General features: G+C 35.2%; 1 protein-coding gene across 2 annotated transcripts in view; it reads left to right on the top strand.

The window, feature by feature from the left end:
* Positions 1-21,674, top strand: part of GASK1B (golgi associated kinase 1B) — a 45,233-nt gene extending 23,559 nt beyond the window's left edge. For both annotated transcript variants that reach the window (XM_054576087.1, XM_054576088.1), the window contains exons 4-5: positions 15,965-16,191; positions 19,082-21,674. In XM_054576087.1, coding sequence (XP_054432062.1) covers positions 15,965-16,191; positions 19,082-19,289 — 435 coding nt within the window. In that variant the 3' untranslated portion in view covers positions 19,290-21,674. The remainder of the gene's footprint in view (positions 1-15,964; positions 16,192-19,081) is intronic.
* The last annotated feature ends 1,102 nt before the right edge of the window (positions 21,675-22,776 follow it).

The raw sequence follows: 22,776 nt of genomic DNA, 5'->3' as shown, positions 1-22,776 counted from the left end.
TTAAAAAATGTTAAAAGTGAAGTAAATAGATAAAAGTGTACTTTCAATTAGAAATACAGCTTGTTAAGGGAAGAGAAGTAGAAATTTAGAAAATAAAAAATCAAATGAATAAAAAAAATTAATATTTTTGCTATTTAATGAAGTCCTTACTGCATTTATATTTTCTAAGAGTAACTATCTGATGAGAAATTAAAAGGTTTTTATAGAGAGGGGAACCAACAGAGATGTGTCTTGGAAGATGTTTGCTTCCACTATCAACAAAATAATTTACACATATTTCTTTTCACTTAGATTTGACAGATGTTTTTTGACCTCTTCTCTGTTACTTTCACTTAGTGGGTTTAGTGCTGGTGATAAAAAGGTGGATGGAACCATATCTATGCCCTCAAAAGTTATGCAATCAAACTGAAAAGACATAATCATAGCAGAATATATAGAGTGTCAAAATTGAGTTAAGTTTAACATCCTATAGAAACAAATAGGATGGTATTTGTTTTTGTGGAATTGGAGGTAAGAGAATGTGGACAGAGAATGTGGCATTTAGTGTAGAAATCAGGTGCATACAAGAGACAGGAAGAGAGTTTCAGAGAGAGGGATTCTAACAAAGTGTTGCAAGTATGATATTGTTCAGAGTAGGAAAATGATGCTTATGGAAACTTCCTGTTCCATGAAGGTAGTATTTTCTCAGATGACTCTGAGTAATAAACTTATGTTCCTAAATTCTGCAAGCACATATGAATTGGTATGGCTTTTCCCTACAGTTGTCTCTCTTCAGTTAACTCTTCTCTCACCTGGCTTCTAATGACTTGATTACTGGATATAATGAATTAGATTAATAGGTGCCAACCTTTGACCTATTCTCTCCCATTTAAATTCCGTCATATTTTTCCTCATAATGTATAATAGTTCAAGTAAAAATCCCAACTCACTGTAATCTAAACAAGATGAAATACTGCTTTTCAATAAAAGAATATTTGTTTCTGCAGGAATGTTCTATATGCTAAGCAAAGAAAGATTCCAAATATGGCCATCATGAGAAATTATGAGGGTCTTCCAATTATTTCCTCCTCTTATACCTACCACTTTGTCATCAACGGTCTCCCTCCCAACTTTCAGAGGTCAACGAGGAAAAACACTTACAGGCAGATGCACTGACAGGGAGAGGCATCGCAATCCAGGCTGCGAGACACTGGGATTTCAGACAGTTTGGGTCAGTTTTATTGTTTTGCAAAATTAGTACATTGCCAATCTACATAGCCTCTAACCATTATTTATTGGTAAGTCCAAGCAAGCAAATGATATAGTCTCTTGTTCATTTGCTAACAAACAATGAAGGATGATGCAGTTTGATATGGTCTTGGCTTCAAGTAGCAAAGAAAGTAAGTCTGGTATTTGCTTTGGCAATATTGGTTGGCATGCAGAACCGGCTGGGATTTAGGGAGTTAAGACTGTCAAGGATCAGAGGGTTTAGAGAACAATATATTCCTGCTTTTATTGTTTATCAAAAAAAGCCTTTACTTTTTTATGATGAGAATCACAGCATTCACTTGATTATAGAGACTTACTAAGGTAGAATACATGGTAAGTATATCATTCTAGGTATTAAAAATGACACTCAAATCTTAGCAGGTATAGACATGCTAAGCACTGAAATTTATTATGGTTACTAGAGATTTTTAATTGTATAAACTAAGTTTGCCCTTTATAATAAATGAAATTCAAAAGTGTGGCTTTGACATAGTTTCTTCTATGTATATGCGGAACTAGGAGAAGTTATTTTCAGTATTATTAATGTTACAATATAGGTGTTATCTTATTTAAAGAGGCCTCAGAAGACTTTCCAATTATCTTGTGACACTGCAGTTTTATTCTTCTGAATATTGCTTGCAATACATGAGCAAATTGGCCAGAAAACTTGATGCTTAATGAATACCTACAATGTCTTGCTTTATATGTTTAGTTGTATAGAGGCAGGGGAAATGATATAAAAGAAGCATACAGATTTGCCTCTGAGTTCGAAAAGCAGACATTTTTGCAGGAAAATGAATGTAAATGAAACGGTTAAAGTATGCCAAGAAAATACTTTTATTAAAGAAGAATTTGGGCTATCATAATAGTTCCAAAAAGATTTGACTTATATTATTTATTTAATTATTTTATTATAGAATTTTAATTTATGACTTTATTTTAAAATGTCATCATAGTTGGGGAGAGAGAACAAATGACATACCTATGCACATATAGCTAAATAATAATTTATACTTTAAATAGCAAGTTGTCATTTCAGCCCCTCAAATTTGATATCCAGAAGTAAATTTGTCACCTTACTCCCTAACAATGTGCCCTCTTGACTTACCTATTTCTATTCATGATAATTCTATTTTAAAAATCAGCCAGGTTTGAAATTTTTGAGTCATCTTTTGAATCTATTTTTGCTTAGTGCCTCATCTTTGAGTAGCACTAAACTTTGACAGTTCCTCAAAATCACTCCAGTCAAATTTTTCTTTTTATTCCTATAGCACTACCCTAATCAGACTCTTACAGATATAGGTCAAGATGTTGTGAGTGACTCCTAATGGATCTCCTTGCCTCTGGTCTTTCTCAACTTCAATATTGTACAAATTATTGCTGAATTTACCTTTCCTACTTTCCTTTTAATCATATTGCTTCTGCAAAAATTTTCTGTAGACTTCCATTTGGTTAAAAGATAAATTTTAAATGCCTTAGTGCATTAAATTTATTATGGAAAAATTTAAGCATATATGAAAGTAGATAGAAGACATAATAAACCCTCATATGCCTGTCATCCAAATACAATAATGAACTCATGACCATTTCTGTTTCATCTCTATTTCTGTCTGCTTACCATGCCCACATTAATTTGAAACAAATCTCACAGCATATTTTTTCATCTGTAAATATTATTTAATCACTAGAAGATAAAACACACAAGCACATTACTGTTATCACATCCAAAAAGAAAAATTAGCAATAATTCCAGGCGAATACCTAGTTAGTGGCCAAATTTTTAATTGTCTCATTCATGTTTGTTTAGCTATCTATTCATCCATTTATGTATGTACCTCTATCAATCTATCTACTTCGTGATCAGCTGGTAGACCTTTTAATCTATAGACTCCACCATCATCTCTTCCTTTTTCACCTATCATTTTATTTCTTAAATAACTGGATTACTTGTTTTGTAGGATTCTAGACTCTGGATTTGGTTGGTTGCATTTCTATGGTGACTTTATGTGTCCTTCTGCCATCTGTATGCCATATGCATTGGTGTCAGCTCTAGATACTGCTGTATTCTTCTACTGGGAAATAGATAATGCCTGGTTAGTCTTTTTTTTATGATAGTAACAGCTTTTGATGTTCTATGTTGATTTGTCAATTCACTAGGCATTGAAAAATAGTGATATTCTAATTTTGTCATTACTTCCTCATTTATTAATTGAAATACATTTTTAAAGAGTAATTTCCCTTCTTCTCTTATCTAGTTATCCAGTGGTACAGTTTATATAGAAAAAAAATAAACATTACTTTTAAGAAACACCATGACCTGATCTTCTAACTTCCTTTTCATTCTCATCTGTCATGATTCACTTATACTATATTGTGTACCATAGGCTGAGAACCCTGCAGTTAACAAACACGTAAGAAGGTATGTGTGTTTCACTGCAGGGTGCGTACATGTGTGTGCATGCGTCTGTGTGTTTTGTAGTTCGGTCTATTCACTGCCAATTGAACATGCCCTACTTACCACTGGAACACTGCTCCTACTCCTTCCTGTCTAATGTAGAGCCTGTCCTTCCCTCAAAATTCAGCTGTAATCCCCTCTCTGCAAAGACTTCTGGGAGTAACAAACAGATTTAGCCCCCTTTCTCCTTTGAACATCTAATATCATTTCAAAAAAATTCTACAGGTTTTTAGTACATTATTTTATAGAGAAATATCATAGGACAGTATTTATATAAAATGGACTTGGTTTTAAATCCCAGCTTCTTCAGTAGTCAGCTGTGTAATTTTTGGCAAGCTCATAGTTTCTCTAATAACAGTATTTTTTATTATTTAACTAGAAATGCTTTTACTTCCCTTGGAAATTTGTCCTGAGAATGACATGAAATAATGAACATGAAGTACTTGTTCCCTGGCTGCTGCGGTCTAAATGTCTGTTCCCACCCGCCCCCCCCCCCCAAAAAAAATTTGTATGATGACTCCTAATATGTAAAGGTGATTATATTAGGAGGCAGGCATTTGGGATGTGATTAGGTCATGAGGATAGAACCCTTATGAGTGGGATTAATGTCTTTATGAAAGAAGCCCAACAAAGCCCCCTAATCTCTTCTCCCATGTGTGGACACAGCCGGAAGCCTACAACCTAGAAGACGGACATCTGTTTTGGAAGCGATGCGGGTACTCTGATCTCAGGCTGCCAGCCTCTGTAACTGTGAGGAGTATGTGTTTGTTTTTATAAGGTACCCAGTGTGTGGTACTGTGCTACAGCAGCCAAAGGGACTAAGACACTGACAGAAAACAAGTGGCCGATACATCAACCCAGTTATCACCTAGAACCACCCCATTTGTAAGAATTTGAATTTGTTGTATTTATATGTATGCATCTCCAAATACTGCAGGCCTTTAGGGGTAGGGATCGTGTAGGTCTATTTTTGAATTTTCTCTATTGTACAGCTACTCATTATAACATTTGGTGCTGCGGGGACACTTGAGATCACGTGTGGCAGTTCCCATGGTAGTGCCCCTCAGGTCAGGCTGAGGTGAGGGGCTGTCGTAAGTGCAGGGTTCTCAGCCTACAGAATTTGGGAAGCTAGTTGGGATTTTATTCTCAGATTTTGTTCCTCAAGGTTTTCCTACCTTTCGCTGTGTCATTAAAAATAAAATACCAAAGAACAATGACTAACTTAACAAGTATCATGTTTCCACCTTCTAGGATTATCCTGTGCATATTCACTTGCAGTATTTGCTTTAGAGATATAAAGATATTAAAAATAAGTTAAAGTCCTTTTTTGACCATTTCTTCATGTCTTCTTCCTGCAATTTCTCCCCAGAGGCTAACACTCTCATGAGATTTGTATGCATTTTTTCACCCACTTTAAAAATCATTTTACATTCATAGTAAGTGGATGTCTGTGTTTTTTAAAATTTACATATTGTAAATGCAGTTGATCACATACATTTTTATATAACTTGTTGCTCCTGTTTTTAACAATTACTCCTTTTTTAACAATCAGACAGGGCAAGGTCTAGGCAGGCTGTGGGCTTATGATGCCAATAATAGGGGTGTAGTGGGAAGTGGATATTACTGAAGGTCTATTCCTGAGAACAAAGATCTGCAAGGCAGCAGCCAAGAAATTTCCCTTAGATGGCAACCAGAATCTTAATGTGACTAATACCACAGAGCATTTATTCATTGCTTTTGGCCACTTTAGCATTGTATGGAAGGCTTTGCTTAGTTTCATGGGTTTTATTTAAATAGTTTGCTTTAAAACTATTTGTTCTATTTTTCCTGTTAGCAAAGCTTAGTACTTTTTATTTTACTTCATGAAAAAAATTAGGAATTATAAACATACAAGATATTGCTTATGGAATTTAATTAAATTCAACAAACTTATATTAAGGGATTGCTGTGTTCTAGCGAGACAATTCACAATCAATCTGTGGACCTCAGTCATTGTTTGCTATTTTGTGACTTGGCTGTTGACTCTGATACAATGAGTCATTTGCATTCCTTGGAACTATTGTCTCCTTATTTCTCAGCCATTCCTTCCCAGGGTCTTCTTGGTTGACCCACACAATCAATTCCACTGTAATTGTCTGTAAGTACATCCCATTTACACACTCTGGCTCCTTCAGAGTCCTCCCTTTCAAAGAGAGTCTGACCCAGGAGGTCTGTGAAATCTCCCCCTGCAGAAATTGAGCTGCTAAATGATACCTTCTTTCCTGAGAAGTTAGACCTTCTCAAAATCGTGGGGGTGATTAGGAAAACAACAGTAGAATTATATTGGCCTAAACTTCAAAAGGCAAGTAGTTTCACTTTTTATGGCCCTTAAATGGAATGTATTTCTGCTGCTAAAAATTCTCTACAAGAATATGACAGTATGGAGAAAGTAAACACAAAAGCATTTTGAGCTTTGACATTATTTCTCTAGTGGAGACCTGATTATTAGAAACCACTTTCTCTCACTTCACAGAACTTGCTATTTATTTGATTTTTCATAGAGGCAACTTTGAAGAGAAAAAGTTGTCTAGCCACACTGACCCTGGTTTGTTGCAAAGGCATAGCTTTTTAGCTACCTGGCCTCTACAAAAGCACCATATTTCTCTGGATCCTGGCCCAATTCAAAAGTTCTCTGTGTCTCAAAGCATATCTCTCCTGTCAAGAAGCATATAGATTCCTCAAATGTCTGCTTCAAAATTAAAAGCCTTTAGAATTTTATGGAAGGGGGAGCAAAAGTAAATTTACAGTCTTTTGTATGAAAAATGATATAATAAATAATAATACAAGAGTAAAATCTGTTTTGCATAGTCACAACTGTAAACCTACTTTTGCCCCACTCTGAATATTCTTTACACGTATTGTCTAGCATTTATTCCCATTTATATTGGTATTGATTGTGTTAAAGACTCATTTGCATAAAACATGGGCTAAGAAATTGGTTGACAATAATAGGTCTTTGCTCTTGTATCAGTCTGAATCAAAGGGGAAAATGTCTGGTCAAATAACGTTTTCATAAACCTCAATGCCAAGTGACAACCAACTGAACATTTCTAGGTCAATTTTAATTTAATTATTGATCAAAAGTGCACCATATGTTATTTGATTCTATGTCATTTTTTGCTTATTTCCATCCTTGCCATTAAATTTTTAACTTGTGCTGAAATCGATCATACTTTAGTATGCATCAATCCTAAACTTTTGTATACATAGCTAGGCTGGAGACATCAGGGATTTGAAGAAGACTGTATGATTCTATCAGTAACCTTCAGACATTCAAAAATTGTTTAATTCATTGTTTGAGCCAGCTTTTGGGATTGGCTTTCTCACTAATTCTATGTCATTGAACCATAGGCAGTTTGAAACTAACCTTGACTGAGCTTGACTGAGGTTTGACTTACGTTCAAATAGGAGGCCTAAAATGTGGCCCTCTAGATAAGTCTTCCGGGAGACAGATAAGAAAACCATGGGAAAGTTAGCCCAGTAGTATTTCCATAGGAACACCCGAGAGAGGGCAGGCAGATAGTCACCTGGCTCAATATATTTTTTTGTATGTAATTATTTTAAGAAGATTAATGGTTCATTTTGCCCAATGAAGTAGATCCAGAAAGGGTTAAGTGAGAGCTGGTTCATAAGGATTCAGTAATTACATGCTCTCCCCAACTACATTCAAGTTGTTTATTTATACAGATGAATGACTAAGACATAAATAGAATTTCAAAAAAGTTATTACTATTTATGGTCAAATTGAATGAGGGTTTGGGGCAATGGCTTTTCTATGGCCCTTTCAGGAGTTATTGATGTCAAAACTATTTCTGCAATAATTTTGGGATGGGGCTTTATTTTGTAGCTATTTGCTAAGCAAAGGAGCATAGCAACATCTATTGCAAATGAGAAATTTTATATGTACGTGTAAAAATAACCTTTGAAAAAGCTTAATTTAGTAAAGCAGAATTTATTTTCTCTTTTTTCCAGCTTCATTGAGGTATAGTTAACAAATACAGTTGTCTATATTTAAAGTGTATACCATGATGATTTAATATACATAATACTTTGTAAAATGTTTTACCACAATCAAGCTAATGAGCACATCTGTCACCTCAGTCACTTTTGTGTGTGTATGAGTGTGTGCACGCATGTGAGAATGCCTAAGATCCTCTCTGTTAGCAAATTTCAACTATATAGTGCAGAATCTCTAGGCTGTATTAACTACAGCCTGATCCTCAGAACTTATTCCTGCTCTGACTGGGAGCTTCTACCCTTCCACTGGCATCTCCCCATTTCCCCCACTCCCCAGCCCCTGGCAACCACCATTCTACTCTCAAGCAGTATGTATTTTTAAATAACCAGAAAATAGTCTGTCAGAATTAATTAAACTTTTATAAAGAAAATTGACTTTCATGAAACAATAGGAGTTTAAATAGCTTTTGAATCTGTTACATTAGATTGTGTTAATTATTGGTAAAGAAAAGCAATTGGATGGGACTTGATAAGGCCAGTAAGGCAGGCTTTATTCAGGACCATCGTGACAGGTTTAGGGACCACTGCGCTGGGATTTTACAGTGGGTGAGAGAGATTGGACTGAACCCTGAATGCAGCGTGTGCAAGCCAGAATTTATAGGCAAAGAGCTGAGTACAGGGTCAGCGGATGGAAAATCACTAAGGGGAAACATCAGGGGGAAGGGGAGGTCTGGGTAAACTGGCCGAACCAGATTCTTGCTGAAGACAGGTCAGGGTCATCTGGGGGCTGGTGGAAGATGAGAAACCTGATTAGATATTGAGAGTGATCAGATATCAAGGAGGGGGTTGGGGATTTGGTTCTGGTTAAAATGACTTAGCGGGGTTCTTGCTAAAAGTGGATTTTTAGATTTGATAAGGAAGTGCACACATAGGCCTAGGAGAAGTTTCAGGGACCTGACTAGAGCTTGGTCAGGCAAAGAGTCCTTGTCACCAAAATGCAAGTTGAGTTTTAGTATAATCATTTAGTTTATCTTTACTTATTTTTGTCAATTTCCTTATAATAAAACGCTGTATTCCAGAGGATGATAAATTTGATAGAAACTCTGTAAGAATTTTAAGACTTAATGTACATGAAATCAAACAAGGGAAATGATTTCAATGACAACATTCCCTCAAATGTAAGCTTATTTACAACCTCATTTAATGTTAAATCGTTACAAACAGTGTTTCATTTCATTGAAAGAAAGCATTTAAACATTTTTACTTATATGAAGGTTCTTTTATTGTTGTTTTGCATTTTTATTTGCTTAATATAAATCTATCTATAAATCAGAGTTTCATAAAATATAAAAATTATTGTTTTTCTTAGTCTGAGTCCTTTTTATAAATCTTTATAGGAAGGTGGGTGTGCCTTTGGCAAAGGCTATTTTCATGCAACTCTGCTGGTGCAAATTATAGAATGTGAATTTCTTTCTCTAAAAGTAATTGTCACTTGCCTGGTGACTAAAGAATCTTTCTATGGCTGAATGATGTTTGACTTCTGATACTCAGAAGTGCAGTATATGGATTCTAAACATTGCATCTATAGAAATAGATTTAAATATATTGTAACATTAAAATGTTTGTACTTATACATAAGAAATACTGGTATGTTTTTACTTATAATTCAGTAATGTGGAAGAAACTAGAGATTCTTCATTGAATTGGCATACATCAATAGTTATTTTTAGAGGTGGAATTCTAGAGTATCAGTGCTATTATATACCGAGGCAGAAGCCCAAGGGAGCCTATACTCACTGTTAGATGTGTGTATTGCAAACTATTTTTACTTTTATCATCCTTCATCAACTGCTCTGCTAGTCACATTTGCATGCATACCAATTTAACAGGGACCTGTTACCATGGCAGCACAGAACAAAAATGAAATCTATTATTTTATGAGGTGAGAGTTCCCAGATGATACAGGTACAGGCTGGTGAATACACTTTGTTTTGTATAGCTCCCAAAGTAAGAGGCTAGGTCTGTATTAATGAGTTCCATGGAGGCTGTGGGACTTGTCTGAAAGTTGCCCTTCTCGGTGATCTGGTCTACCTTCACACATTGACTAGATTACAGGGATCCAGGTTCAGTCCTCCTGATAACATGGCAACCATACAGTGGTTTAAATCAAGACAAATTCATGTAGAAGAATTTTTCTATGTGAATTGTTAGCTGATAAATAAATAAATGCATATGTTTTTGTGTTCCTCTGTACCTAGGATGAGGCCGATAACGGTAGTGATTCTGTATTTTTTTTTTTTTGCCTTTTTGAAATAAGGTAATTGCTGAAAATATGACTTTTTTTCTCCATGCACTTTCTGAAACAAATGAGATGTCCTATGAGATAAGTTCCAAAGGAAACTTCCAGAAGAAATTCTAATTATAGAAAAAAATGTCTTATTGTTATTTCTATCACATCTGTTGGGTATTTATCAAATGCCAGTTATTTTCAAGGTGTTATGGTGTCTCTGTGGGATATGAGTTTATGATTAATGGTTACTGAAATTAAACCCACAAATAGAAGTCAACCAGGAGCAAATGACAAGCACAGGCTGTTCCATTATTTTTTCCCTTCCTATTTTTTTATTTTTCCAACTCCATTCACTAGACATTACTTTAAAAAGAACCATGTCTTAATATACCACCATTATTCAGTTTATTTGACTATTCCCAGTAAAAGACAGTGTTTTGGAAGAGCTCTGTAAAGAGCCAAATACAAAGTGAATATCAACTTTGAGTAGAGTTTTTCCAATAATAAACATTTATCAAATGCCTACTGTGTGCCAGGCATTGGATGAGTTACTGTGGTGAATTGTCAAGTTCTACTCATTACGTATTTTATTGTATAATTTGAACTCTCTCTGTACAAATGAATTTTTTTTTTGGTGAATATGAAGTTTTTAAATGACAAAAACAGAGGTAGAAAAATACAGAGGGTGATGTAGTTTAACTGAAATGATTGAATGAGGAAAATGTTTGGTTTAGGCCAGTTTATAACCTACATTAAGAAAAAGATCATTTAATTCTCTCTTCAGCTTCCAACTACATTTGGCCCTAGTTCCCTTCAGTCTTTACTCTTTTAACATTTTCATCTGGTACCCTGTTTCCTTGCTTATTACCTTTCTTCCAACTCTACATGAGGAAATGAGAGGGAAATTTGTGAACACGTAAGCTTCTTTTTTTTTTTTTTTAAAGTTTTCTCTTATAGACGAAATACTTCAGCTCTGACTACCTGCCTGAACGTTCCCCTTACCCTCACAGGTGGCGTCTTGCACTGTGCTAATTTCAAGTGTGATTCAAGGACCCGTGGCACTTCACCAGTCCACGATTAGCACAAAACTTGCAAGTAAACATGTTAAAAACTTTGATAGCAATTTGGCAATTTTGTTTATTGAACCTAACAAAATATTGGTATTTTATATTTTATTTCTCCAGCAGTAAAGTATTGTTTGTTTATTTATTTTAACAAAGCAACAATCAACACAGATTGTGGGGCCAGAAGAAGAAAACAAACTAACGCCTGATCTTTCACGACAGTTTGAGAAGCACGGATCTAATGTATTCTCAGTTTCTTTATATATGTCTTTTGACTACCTACCTTCATGCCTTTGCCTATTTTGTTTAGCTAATACTGCCTGTCTCTTAAAACCCAACTATAATATCCTCTCCTTCATGAGTTTTTCACTTACACTGAAGTTCTCTCTATATCTGCTGAAACCTTATAAACAGTATTTACTGAATGCAGCATCATTTAACATTCTATGTAAATATGCTTGCTTTTTTGCAGTACTATCTTGGAGGCCACACCTGAGAGAGATAATCAGGATTGAAAAGAGCATGGATTTTGAAGCCATATATATTAGGGTTAGAACCCTGAGTTCTGTCATTTTCAAGCTGGGGTCAGTCAATTAGCCTTTTTTGTGCCTCAGTTTCCTCATTTGTCAAATGGGACTATTGGCAGTACCCATAAGGTAGCACCTTAAGGTTTCTATGAGGATTCCATGAAATAGTACATGTAAAACATTAAGTGTACAGTTCCTGGCATATACTGAACACTCAATAAATAACTCCTAGTATGTTTTTCATTATTAATATCAGCAGCTCTTCTGGAATTTTGTATTGCCTTTGCACAGGCATTGCCTGAAACTAATCATTGAATCACATTGTTTTGAGAAAAAAACATGAATAACAACTACCACAAGTGCTTTGATAGACCCGCTTCTTGAAGACACAGTTCGAATGGGTGGTGTGCAGAAGGCTGGAAAGTCATCAAATATGTAGGGATTTGTAGGCTCCTCAGGGGCTTTGGAGAGCTATAGTCAGTACAGCAGAGGCTTCCTGTGTAGGCACTGTGAGCACTGCATAAGTCACTGAGACGATGCTTTTTCCTTCGGGAAAAGCTAACATTACCAAAGAAAAATAGAATTAAAAAAAGAAACTTTAGAGAAGGCAATGTATCTAAAAATATCCCACCAACAAAAAATTTGGCTAGAACACCTGGATTTTTCTGAGTATAATTTTAGTTAGGTAAACATTGAAAAGACATATTTTTTCCTAAAAGAGCTAAGAGTAATTTTATGGAAAATGATAGTTGGCAGTAATCTTTAGATACAGAAGGTCAATGTTGCAAAAGATTTTCTTTGTTTCGAAGAGTGAGCAGATGTAAATTTGAAGGAACTGCAATAATGATGCTCAACACCCACAGTCGCTTCACTGACAAAATTTACCCTCAAATAATCTTTGTAGGATAATTATCTAAGAATATAGACACATAGATGTGAACTACAGTGCTAATCATGCTATAGTTAAACGAAGTGATTGTTTTTGTTCACTAAACACGTGCATTAAACCCGTATTATAGATTCATAGCTATCTAGAGTATGCTTTATTAGGCTTTAAAAAGTAGGTAAACTCTCTTAAAAGTAAGAAGAAATATATTCAGTGTGTAACTAAATTAAATACCAAGGAAATGGCACTGAATTTAAGGGAGTGGATTACGGTTTTGTGGTCAAATTATCTTTGGTGTATTGAATGTGAATTCAAAAGGAAGGCTATAAATGAAATACAGAGAAGAGCTAGCAAACAAGATTTAAGAGCTATTTAAGCCTTTGCTTGACAAAGGCAATAATACAAAGACATAATTCACTATAGTTGGGGGATAAGAAAAACAAAGCACATCCCAGATTTGAATTCAATTCTATGTCTTTAGGTACACACACACACACACACACACACACACACACACACACTATCTCTCTCTCTCTCTCTCTCTTTCTCTAGATGCATGTGAACATACCCACCAAGTACATGCACAGATCTGAATAAAAGAAGTAGTAAACATTTTCTGGAAGAGGAGCTGAATCGAACATACACATTCACTTTCAATAATAAGGTCTGTTAGACTTAAGAGGCACAATGGTTGAGGAAGTGGTGAAATCATCACAGACTGTGGAGTGATTCAAAATTAGATCAGATGAAGCACTTTAAAAATACCCTGTAGGAAACAATGTAATGTTGGGAAGGCAATGAAGAGATGACCTAAATCATTCTTTTCCATCTCTAATTTTTAATGCTTTTTGTGTAGTTTTAAAATAGAAATGTATAATGTTTACAGAGGTACTGAAAGTTAGGGCCTTAAACTCTAAAGTGCTTGTTACGTAACATTAATATATATGATTCACATGACTGTGTTGTAGAAACAGCAGAAATGTAGCTACACCTCTGTTAGTCCTTTCTCCACTACTATGAAATCTACAGTGAAGGAAGACTTTAGGGTTTAGAGCAGTTATTTCTCTAGAAGGGTTTATAGATTTGTCCTGAAAGGTTAGGTTCTAAACATTTATATCCAACATAACAGACCTTGATGTTATAGTCAAAATTAAATAAGATTTAACCCCATCCCTGACATGTAATGTCGTTATAACTGGATATAAACATAAAAATTATGGGAAATGGTATAGAAATTCTTTGAGAATTAGTAACGAATGTATATTTTAAAAGGGAGATTGGATGAGAAGCAGCTTTTAGAAGAGTTATTTTCCATGTTCTCCTAGATCTCCTGATCTTAAAATAATTTGCCATCAGATTCAATCTTTTTATGTCATTTGGTTTTTCTTATAGTCAAAGGCAGTCAAGGTACTATATAACATGAATAAAATGGAGTAGAAAGGGCTCAATACATTTTTCTAATAGTTTCTAAGTTATGGTTTTTCCTTTTAACCTATAGCGATTTCCTTGGGGCACTCTTGCTCACCTTTGGGAAACTCTCCTATCTTCAGTCCAACAAAGGCACTTAAATCAGCAGTGGGAGCTTCCTGTTTCCTGGAGTCAGCCTTGCGGCCTTTTGCATAAACCTTTGGTTAGACTGGTTCCAGAGGATCAGCTGCCTGGAACCAGCCCTGACAGAGGCCACCTTATCTACATATTGTTTCTCGAACTGCAGTGGGCCCTTGGAGCTGCCTGAATGCTTTGCGGCTCCCTGCCCCACGTGACTGGTTTTGTGTAAACTTCATAGAAAATTTGCTTAGGCTAACTTCTCTTATAATAACTGAAAATATGCTATTTGCTACCGAGTCCACGTACATGCAGAAAAGAGAGAGGAAGGCCATTTACCCAGTCCTTTGCTGTGGTAAAGTTTGCTGTGGTAGTGAGGCAAAACTAAATGACCATTGTTCTCTGGAAGTCTTGGTGGTAGAAGGTGCTGGCCATGGCCAGCGTTTGCCTTGGTGCCTAGCCCAGTGATTAAAATATCTACTGAAGAGCTTTCATAGTCTTTTGTTGGAGGAATGACTGAATGATCATTTCAAAGAAGGCTACATTTTGGCACTCCTCTTGTTGCATTTATCTCTTAGCAACTGGCGTCCTAAATGGCCAGCCCTACACAATACGCAAAAAACACAGGAGGAAGAGAAAGGATGGGGATTCAGTGCCAAAAGAATAGGAATGACGATCTCTGTCTAGCCATCCTTTGAATCATGAGTGTATGTACAATCTTCAACCAGCCTTAAACTATTCAACATGACATATCAGAGAGAAATCATGGAATTTTGGAGACAAACGCAACTCTGTCTAAATCTTAACTTTGCTACTGACTAATACTTTACCCAGAGCAGATGATTTAACCCCTGTGAGGCTCAGTTTTCCTTATTAAAATGGAGAAATTACCGTTAGCCTTGGAAGCCCTTTGCCTTGTTTTGAGGTAAATTACTTCATATGTGTATATCTATGTATCTCAAAATAGTAATAACAGTTTTTATTTCTTGAGCATCTTGTAAATGCCTGGGTCAGGGCTGGAGGGTGTACAAACATTTCCATGAATTTTCCCACTAACTTTGCATGATGAATAGTATCATTCCCACTATACAGGTAATTAAATTGAGAGTCAGTGATGTAAAGGAATCTATGCAAGGCTGCAGAGCTAACAAGTAAGAGAGCAGAGATTGGACTTTAAGTGTATCTAATACATGAACCCAGACTTTAATTTACTCTGATTAATAAATATTAGTTCTTTCCCTGCTCTAAAGAAATGGAAACTAGACAACTTTTCCTTTTCTAGTTACTATCTTTGTTTAGCCTTTTCTGTATGGTAGTAGCTCTATTCCCCACAGTAAACCCCAGTAGGCCCAATAGTTTTGTTCATTCTGCTCACTTATTTAGCATCTAGTTGTGTGCTCCATACAGGTAGTATTCTTAGTTCTCAGTATTGGATGTCACTTCTTTTCAATAGATTTGTTCTATCTTATTTCAGGGTAGCTACAGTAATACTGAAGCCCAGAGAATTTAAGGTATACAGAAACTTTTAGAGCCACTGAAATAACTCAGGTTTTCTATAACCCCATTTGAGGAAGAAAACAAGATATAGTCTTCTAGATATGTAAAATACAGCAGTTTCTGTCTTCTGTTGTGAATAGAGTCAGAGATTCTTCTGGCTGTGCATCTACATGTGATGTCAGTGGGAACTTTGAATATTAAGGGTGGAGAGGCCTGACTTGGACGATCTGCCTGTGGAGCTATTAGCAGAAGCTGGAAATGCTTACAACCATGGCTTAGTCAGAAGGATATGAACCTTGCTCTTATTCTGACAGTTGCCTTTAATTAAATGAGCCTGGTCCTGTTAGATTCTGGCCAGTCAGCTATTTAGAAAGCACCAGTTCTTTGGCAATCTAACTTTCCCAAGTTTTGTTTTTACTCAGCATCTTGGATTTTGTTTTTGTTCTCCATTTTCAGATTTATAATCGCTTAGATACAAATTGCTGTGGATTCAGACCTCGAAAGGAAGATGCCTGTGTACAGAATGGACTGACGCCAAAATGTGACGACCAAGATTCTGTGGCCCTTGCCCACATTATCCAGCGAAAGCATGACCCAAGGCATTTGGTCTTTATAGACAACAAGGGTTTCTTTGACAGAAGTGAAGATAACTTAAACTTCAAATTGTTAAAAGGCATCAAAGAGTAAGTTTTATAATGTAGTAACATCAGATTTGTGTTAAATAAGTAGTCAGGTGTGGAGAAAAATTACCTCCTATGTCTGATCAATTTTAACCCTTGAAATGAGATATGGTTGTGGAATCTGGGGAATGGAGGCCCAGAAAACGGAAACAAACCCAAGTGGAATAGGACAAGAGTGCAGCCAGGATGTCACTCTCCCAACCAATGCAATCTACAAGCTCCTGTTATATCCTACACCCATCATGTTGTTTGGCCCCACTGAAAATCCACGTAGATGAGGTTGGAAGTGTGCAGGAATCTCTAGAATAGGAACTGGCAGAACAGGAATAAGCAGGTGGCAGAGGCTCCATTATAAGGACGTGGAACAGGGGAGCTGAGAAACATGCAGATATTGACATGGCAGGATGTCCAAAGACACAATAAACTCAAGTGACTTTAAGGATGTGGTGAAAAATTAGAGCCAATCTGCCAATTAGAACACAGTATCAAAGGACAGCAGCTATTTAACGAGGTTGGAAAATTTTTGATCCTTTGGAAATCCTTCTAGGAGACATAGATTATGAAAAAGAGTATTTTGAACCTACCTCTAATTGGAAATAAAGGAAACTAAGGCACTTACCAGTGGCAGAAACCCTGCTATGGAGTCTGAGCTAATCAAGCCACTATGAAGATTGAGGCTAGATTTCAGGCTCCACTTATAGCTACTCTTCATTGTCTTCCCATCTTTAGAAATTAGAGTGACTAAGCAATTGGGGTATGCTTGAGACTTGAAAATAAAGGGGTGCATTAGTAAAAAAAGCTCTGTGAAGCTAAGTGACTGCTGGAAAACACATGAGCAAGTCTAAAATTGGAGAGGTAGAACCTAGGTCTTCCAAATTCAAGTCCGATGATTTGTCTGCAAAACTTGCAATGTGCATGTTTTTACTGTTTTTCTTATAAATAATACCCTGAAGCATATTTCAGTAGTTCTTCCTAGCACTGACAATTAGATAATGTGAAGTGTGTGTACTTTCAACACTAGAGACAGTACTTTTCCTGTGAGTTTCATGAGCTCCAATTTTATGAGTTTTTGTGAAGTGTTTCCCTGTTCTTCCCTGTTTTGTGAAGTGTTAATACCTGTTCTTCACATTTCTTTGTGGGTTAAAGGTAGAATACGAATATATGAAAGATTCTTCTAAGTGTCTAAACTAAGGAAATTTTATGTGGGAGAATTTACAAGCCTAAGGCATCATTTACTGAGTTGATATTATGGGTCATCTTAAATCCTTACTCCTAAATGTTCTTTTAGAATTAAGAGTGCATGGAGAATATAGTCCATCCATTCATATAGGTATGAATACTGTTTGATTTATGCTTTCAAAGACTGAACTTTAAATGCATTATGAAGAGCAATGAGTTTAAAGTTAAATCTTTTTTGAATGTGTATTCACACACTGAAAATCACAAATGAAGTCTTTGCTAACCCAGATTTAGGCAAAGAATATTCTTATTAATCAGTGTTATGTGAAGACAGGTAATTTTTTGATTTTCCTTTATAAGAAAGATGCATCACTGAAAAGAACCATAGTTTTTAACAATTTTATCTTATATATTCTGCCACAGCTGAATTAGTTGAAGGGCCATGGAATTTCTAAAATCATGGATTGTTAATACTTCATAGAGCAAAAATGCTTAATACTATACTATGGTCACTAAATTACATAGTCCATGTTTTCAGGGAGCAGCTTATCAGCATTATTTAATTCTACACTTGCTCAAACTCATTAAGCACATCCAGCTCTGTGGCCTTTGATCTTTCTGCAGCATCTGAAGGGCAGGAGAACCTGTATCCCTTGCGTTCATGCCTCTCTACTCCCGAGTATCATCCCCAACTTGCTGCACTGACATTTGGAAAAGATGTCTAGAAGTCCTGAAACTTCTGGCCAACAGTTCTCTTCAAACAAATGTTTGTTCTTGTTTTAATTTTTAGGGAATGACTAAGTGTACTTGAAAATTACTCATTAACCCTAACATTTTTTACTGTACTTTACTGAAAACCAGGAGAGGCCAAATTGGTGACTCAGCAAAACATTACTTAGTGATTTTGAACCAGAACTTTTCTGAAGCCCTTTAGATAATGTATGAGTTATATCCTGGCTTTATAGGTTCTGGATGAAGGGCAGAATACACAATGCACTCTCTTAAGGTAATTCAGCAAGGACCCTTCTAAATGGGCCTCGGATTTTTCAGAGAGATGGTCCATTGTGGAGTGCCCTGGCTCTAACACTTGTTTCACTGCATTTACTTGAAAACAGTTTGGTATTCCAGTACCATAAAATGCTGGGTTCCTAAAGTATAATCTGAAACAAGGGCAATTCTTTCTTTAATTGGGCATTTTGGAATGATTCCTTTCTCTTCCTAATACATATATTTTGGATTATTTCTCATTGAAGTCAGCCATGCAACTTCTATTCTGGAAGAGAACTGAACTGTAATTGTCAGCATATTGCTTCTCATATTTTCTTGCACAAACCCCACACATTGACCCTTAGGAGAATACTATTCTACTTGATGGGTTAAAGTGGTTTCCATAGGTGAAATCAAGTTTAAGATTGAGGAAAGTATTTTTGCCCAACTAACAACTTAATTCTGTGCCTCCCTTTGCCTACATATAATGACCTTAAGTTAAATGTTAGTATGTCAAGTACTCAATGGTATAGAAAATTCAGTTCTCTTGCAACATATTGTTTTAAGACATTAGAGATGTGTCTGCTTGACAATGACAAAGTTTTGATTCTCAAGGTACATACTGTTTGATAGTATGATTTATGTCAGATTAATGAAAGGGAAAGAAGTTGGGTGAGGCATAGTATTTCCAAGTAATTATTAAGAATGAAATATTTTATCTTTTTAGGTTTCCTGAATCTGCAGTTTCTGTTTTGAAGAGCCAGCACTTACGGCAGAAACTCCTTCAATCTCTGTTTCTTGATAAAGTTTACTGGGAGAGTCAAGGAGGTAGACAAGGAATTGAAAAGCTTATCGATGTAATAGAGCAAAGAGCCAAAATCTTTCTTACATACATCAATGCACATGGGGTCAAAGTATTACCTATGAATGAATAACAAACGGATTTTCTGGCTAGAGTACTAGATATATTTATGTGTTTTTGTTTTCAAATCAAGTACACAAACCTCAACTCCTTTCAGGAATGAGACAGAGTAGATGAATACATAAAGAGAATGAATTTAACCAAGTGTGTATGATGGGCCTGAGTAGTATAAGCAGCTCATAAAGCTTTAAGAAACATACTCCTCAAAAAATATTTGTTTATATATTTCGCTACCATTGTCATGTGAATCTCAACATCTGATTACAGAATGATTGCAATTATTATTCCAGCTAGCTTTGGTAAAACATTGGTCGTGTTGTTTAGTAGAATAGTGTAAACTGACTTCTTTAATAAATTGTTTTATGCCATTTTCACCGGTCTGATCAAATACTAGTGGGAATGAGCCTTAAATTTTTTTTGTTGCTAATTTTTAAAGCAGAGCCATCCCAGCCCTCACTCATGTGACTCTGCACTGGAAAACAGGCACGTGATCTAGAAATACGTCACTGCCTATAATAATTCTACACAGAAATTATGAGGTGTTTGCAAAACTACCAGTTTATATTCTAGTGTATCTATAAATAATTAGCCATCTCTGTGATTCTGAGCAGCGAGAATCACATTTTCCATTTCTCTTTCGATATTTATTTTGTTGTCAGTGTAGGAAATGTCTAAATCTGACAATTTATACATTAGGTAGTTTTGCCTTCTCATTTTAGATCAATTTATGTCTAGTTGCTTAGAAATGAAATAATATTAAGGTTTAAAGTTACCTATTTGAAACTGTACTTATAGAGTGCATTTTTTAAAATGCTCTTAAATTTTTTCGTCGCTTTCACAAGTGTTATACTATAATTTCTGTATATTTCATTAAAAATAGTGGGCTTCTTCAACTTTGTTCTGTGTTATTATATTTAAACTGATTTAACTGATACTGTCTAGATATTGACAATAAGATCAGATATTGACTGGGTTGAAATATATTGTTCAGCTTATTCCAATATGAGAAATATGAACAAAATAAGTTAAAACTTGACTCTGATCATTTTTCCTCAAGGAATGCACATGACTAGAACCAAAACAGCATATTCGGATGTTATTAAGCTTTAAATAATTCTCTCCAAACTCCCTCTTCCAACTTTTTAATTAGGTGGAAGGATGAGGACATATAGTGTTCATGTGTTGGATCTTTATATCCTTGGAAGATACTCATGTCATCATGTATAACAGTGTTCATGTAGAGATTTCAAATCTTGAACAAATTATCATTACCTCCCATCCCCATACATCCCACCCCTTATTTAAAAGCTGATATGCTGATGTTTCCTTTCCCTGAAAGTTTAAAAATACAATTTAAGAATGTTTTTAATAATAATAATACAATTTAAGAATGTTTTTAGTAATAATGAAAATATATCTCTAGATTCTAATTTATATAAAAGTATAGGGGCAAAAAGTTAAAATAACATGTTAAGTGCAAAAGAAAATAGACCAAGGAGGAAGGAATTGTTCCATTATCTAATTATAACTTTTTTAAGCTCAGAGTCAAGTACTACCCATTAGTACCCTTCTTTGCTGGGCTAAGCTTCGGAGAGTTGGTCTGCAGACCATCCCCCTGTTCAATTTTCCCTCTATAGCCTCCCTCTGGTTTCACGTGTTCAGAGAACTCTTTGGCTCTCTTGAGTCTTCACTTTTACCTGTTGTATTTGGGCTTTTTAAGATTGCTTTTTTTCCCCCTCTTCTGATTAATTATTAGATTGATGAAAAATTGACCTAATAGAAGTTTGGGGACCCAGGTTTTACTTCTTTGAGCCACTAACTTGAAATAACTCTGTCAAGTTGCCTTACACCTTGTCTTTTTAAGGTGGCATATTTGCATTTTAATATGCTTTTGATGAAGTCTACCATCTTAATTCCAATTTGTGATATTGGTGGTGAGAGTTCCATGCTTCTTAGGAGTGAGCTTTGATTTTGTGCCTCAAGCTACCAGCTTTTGGGCAGCTTGGTCCTCTCATATGGGTCTGGCTTTGTTTATTTGCCTTCAGTTATTCCAAAATGCTTAATATTAAATAAAAGTCCAGGGACACATGTTAGTTTTAGTCACCATTGCTTTTTTTTAAACAATGTATTTTGTTTTATAATCAGTGAATAGTTTATGCTGTATTATTTTCGAATAATGGATAGTTGAAAGCAGGCTTTTAATTCTAGTAAATAATGCTCTTCATTTCTCGTACCTGAAAAAATGAAAAACTCTGTGCCTTTCAAATGTACTGAGATTGTGCTGTGGTTTAGTTCACATAAGCACATTATGTGGTTTATTTATAACTTGATAAACTTAAAATAGAATAATTTACCTTGGCAGACATACAAAAGCTATTCTCGTGTGATTTATTTTCTTTAAGCTGATATAAAAATGTTATCTTAAAAATCTGTAATAAAAATATTAGAAATTAAAAATGCATGCTTTTTCTTTTGTGGGTGTGTTCATTTTCTTTTGTAGGTGGGTTACTTTTAAGAAGTTACATATAGAGGAATGTTTGCTACCTTTATCCATTATAAAAGAAACAATTGAATAGCCCAGAATTTTATTAGATTGTGTTTGTGTAGACCTATATTTGATATTATTAGTGATATTATACTTTCTCTTGGTGTAGATAAAGCATTGTTTTAGGTACTATGCAAATTATTTAACAGATATCATAAACAATAAGAATAATTTTTGGCTTTCTTTGCTTTGGGTGAGCCTTACAATTATGTTTCAAGTTTCCTTCATAGCATACATATTTATTAAGTTTATTAAACATCTCTGGAACTTCTAGAAATATAAAATGTCTTAGACTGATGCTCAAAATATTTATAATCTCTGGACTTGTGTAATAGCTTGTTTTTCCATTGTACCTTTAAATATATATTACATGATACCTAATGAATAAAATATCTTAGATGTAGAGTAACCTGAACACTGTCTTATGAAATTCTAATGCTTACTTCAGCACAGAACAAAGTAAAGCATGTTTAGGGCACTAGTCCGAAAATATGTTTTGAAAATTCTGCATGGGTTGAATAGAGGTGATCAAGACCTTTCTCTAAAAGTTAAACATTATCATCAAGAATTAAGAACTTCCATTCATGAAAGATCATTCAATTTGTCAGAAAAGTTATCTGACACTTAGCAATAGTAAGAAGAGAAGTTTTTTAAAGCTTTAGTTTATTTATTTTTATTGAATTTTTTGGAGTGATGTTGGTTAATAAAATTAAAAAGGTTTCATGTATACATTTCTACAATACATCATCTGTATATTATATAGTGTGTTACCTCTCCAAGTCAATAGCCACAGGAGATTTTTGAGTGTTTTTCAGTGCAGTGCTGGATTTGATTTTGTATTGAATAGGCTGCTTAACAATGTGTAGGGCAGAGGTTAACTTATAGATTTTTATACCAGAGACATGCAAATAATTTCTGTCTGGTGAAAAAAAATAACCCTAGGTTTTACAATTTA

Source organism: Pteronotus mesoamericanus, unplaced genomic scaffold, assembly GCF_021234165.1.
Source record: "Pteronotus mesoamericanus isolate MK-2021 breed Mesoamerican mustached bat unplaced genomic scaffold, CSHL_Meso_final contig_32, whole genome shotgun sequence".
Lineage (NCBI taxonomy): Eukaryota > Metazoa > Chordata > Mammalia > Chiroptera > Mormoopidae > Pteronotus > Pteronotus mesoamericanus.
Note: the sequence above shows the minus strand (reverse complement) of the source record. Positions and strands in the feature narration are given on the sequence as shown.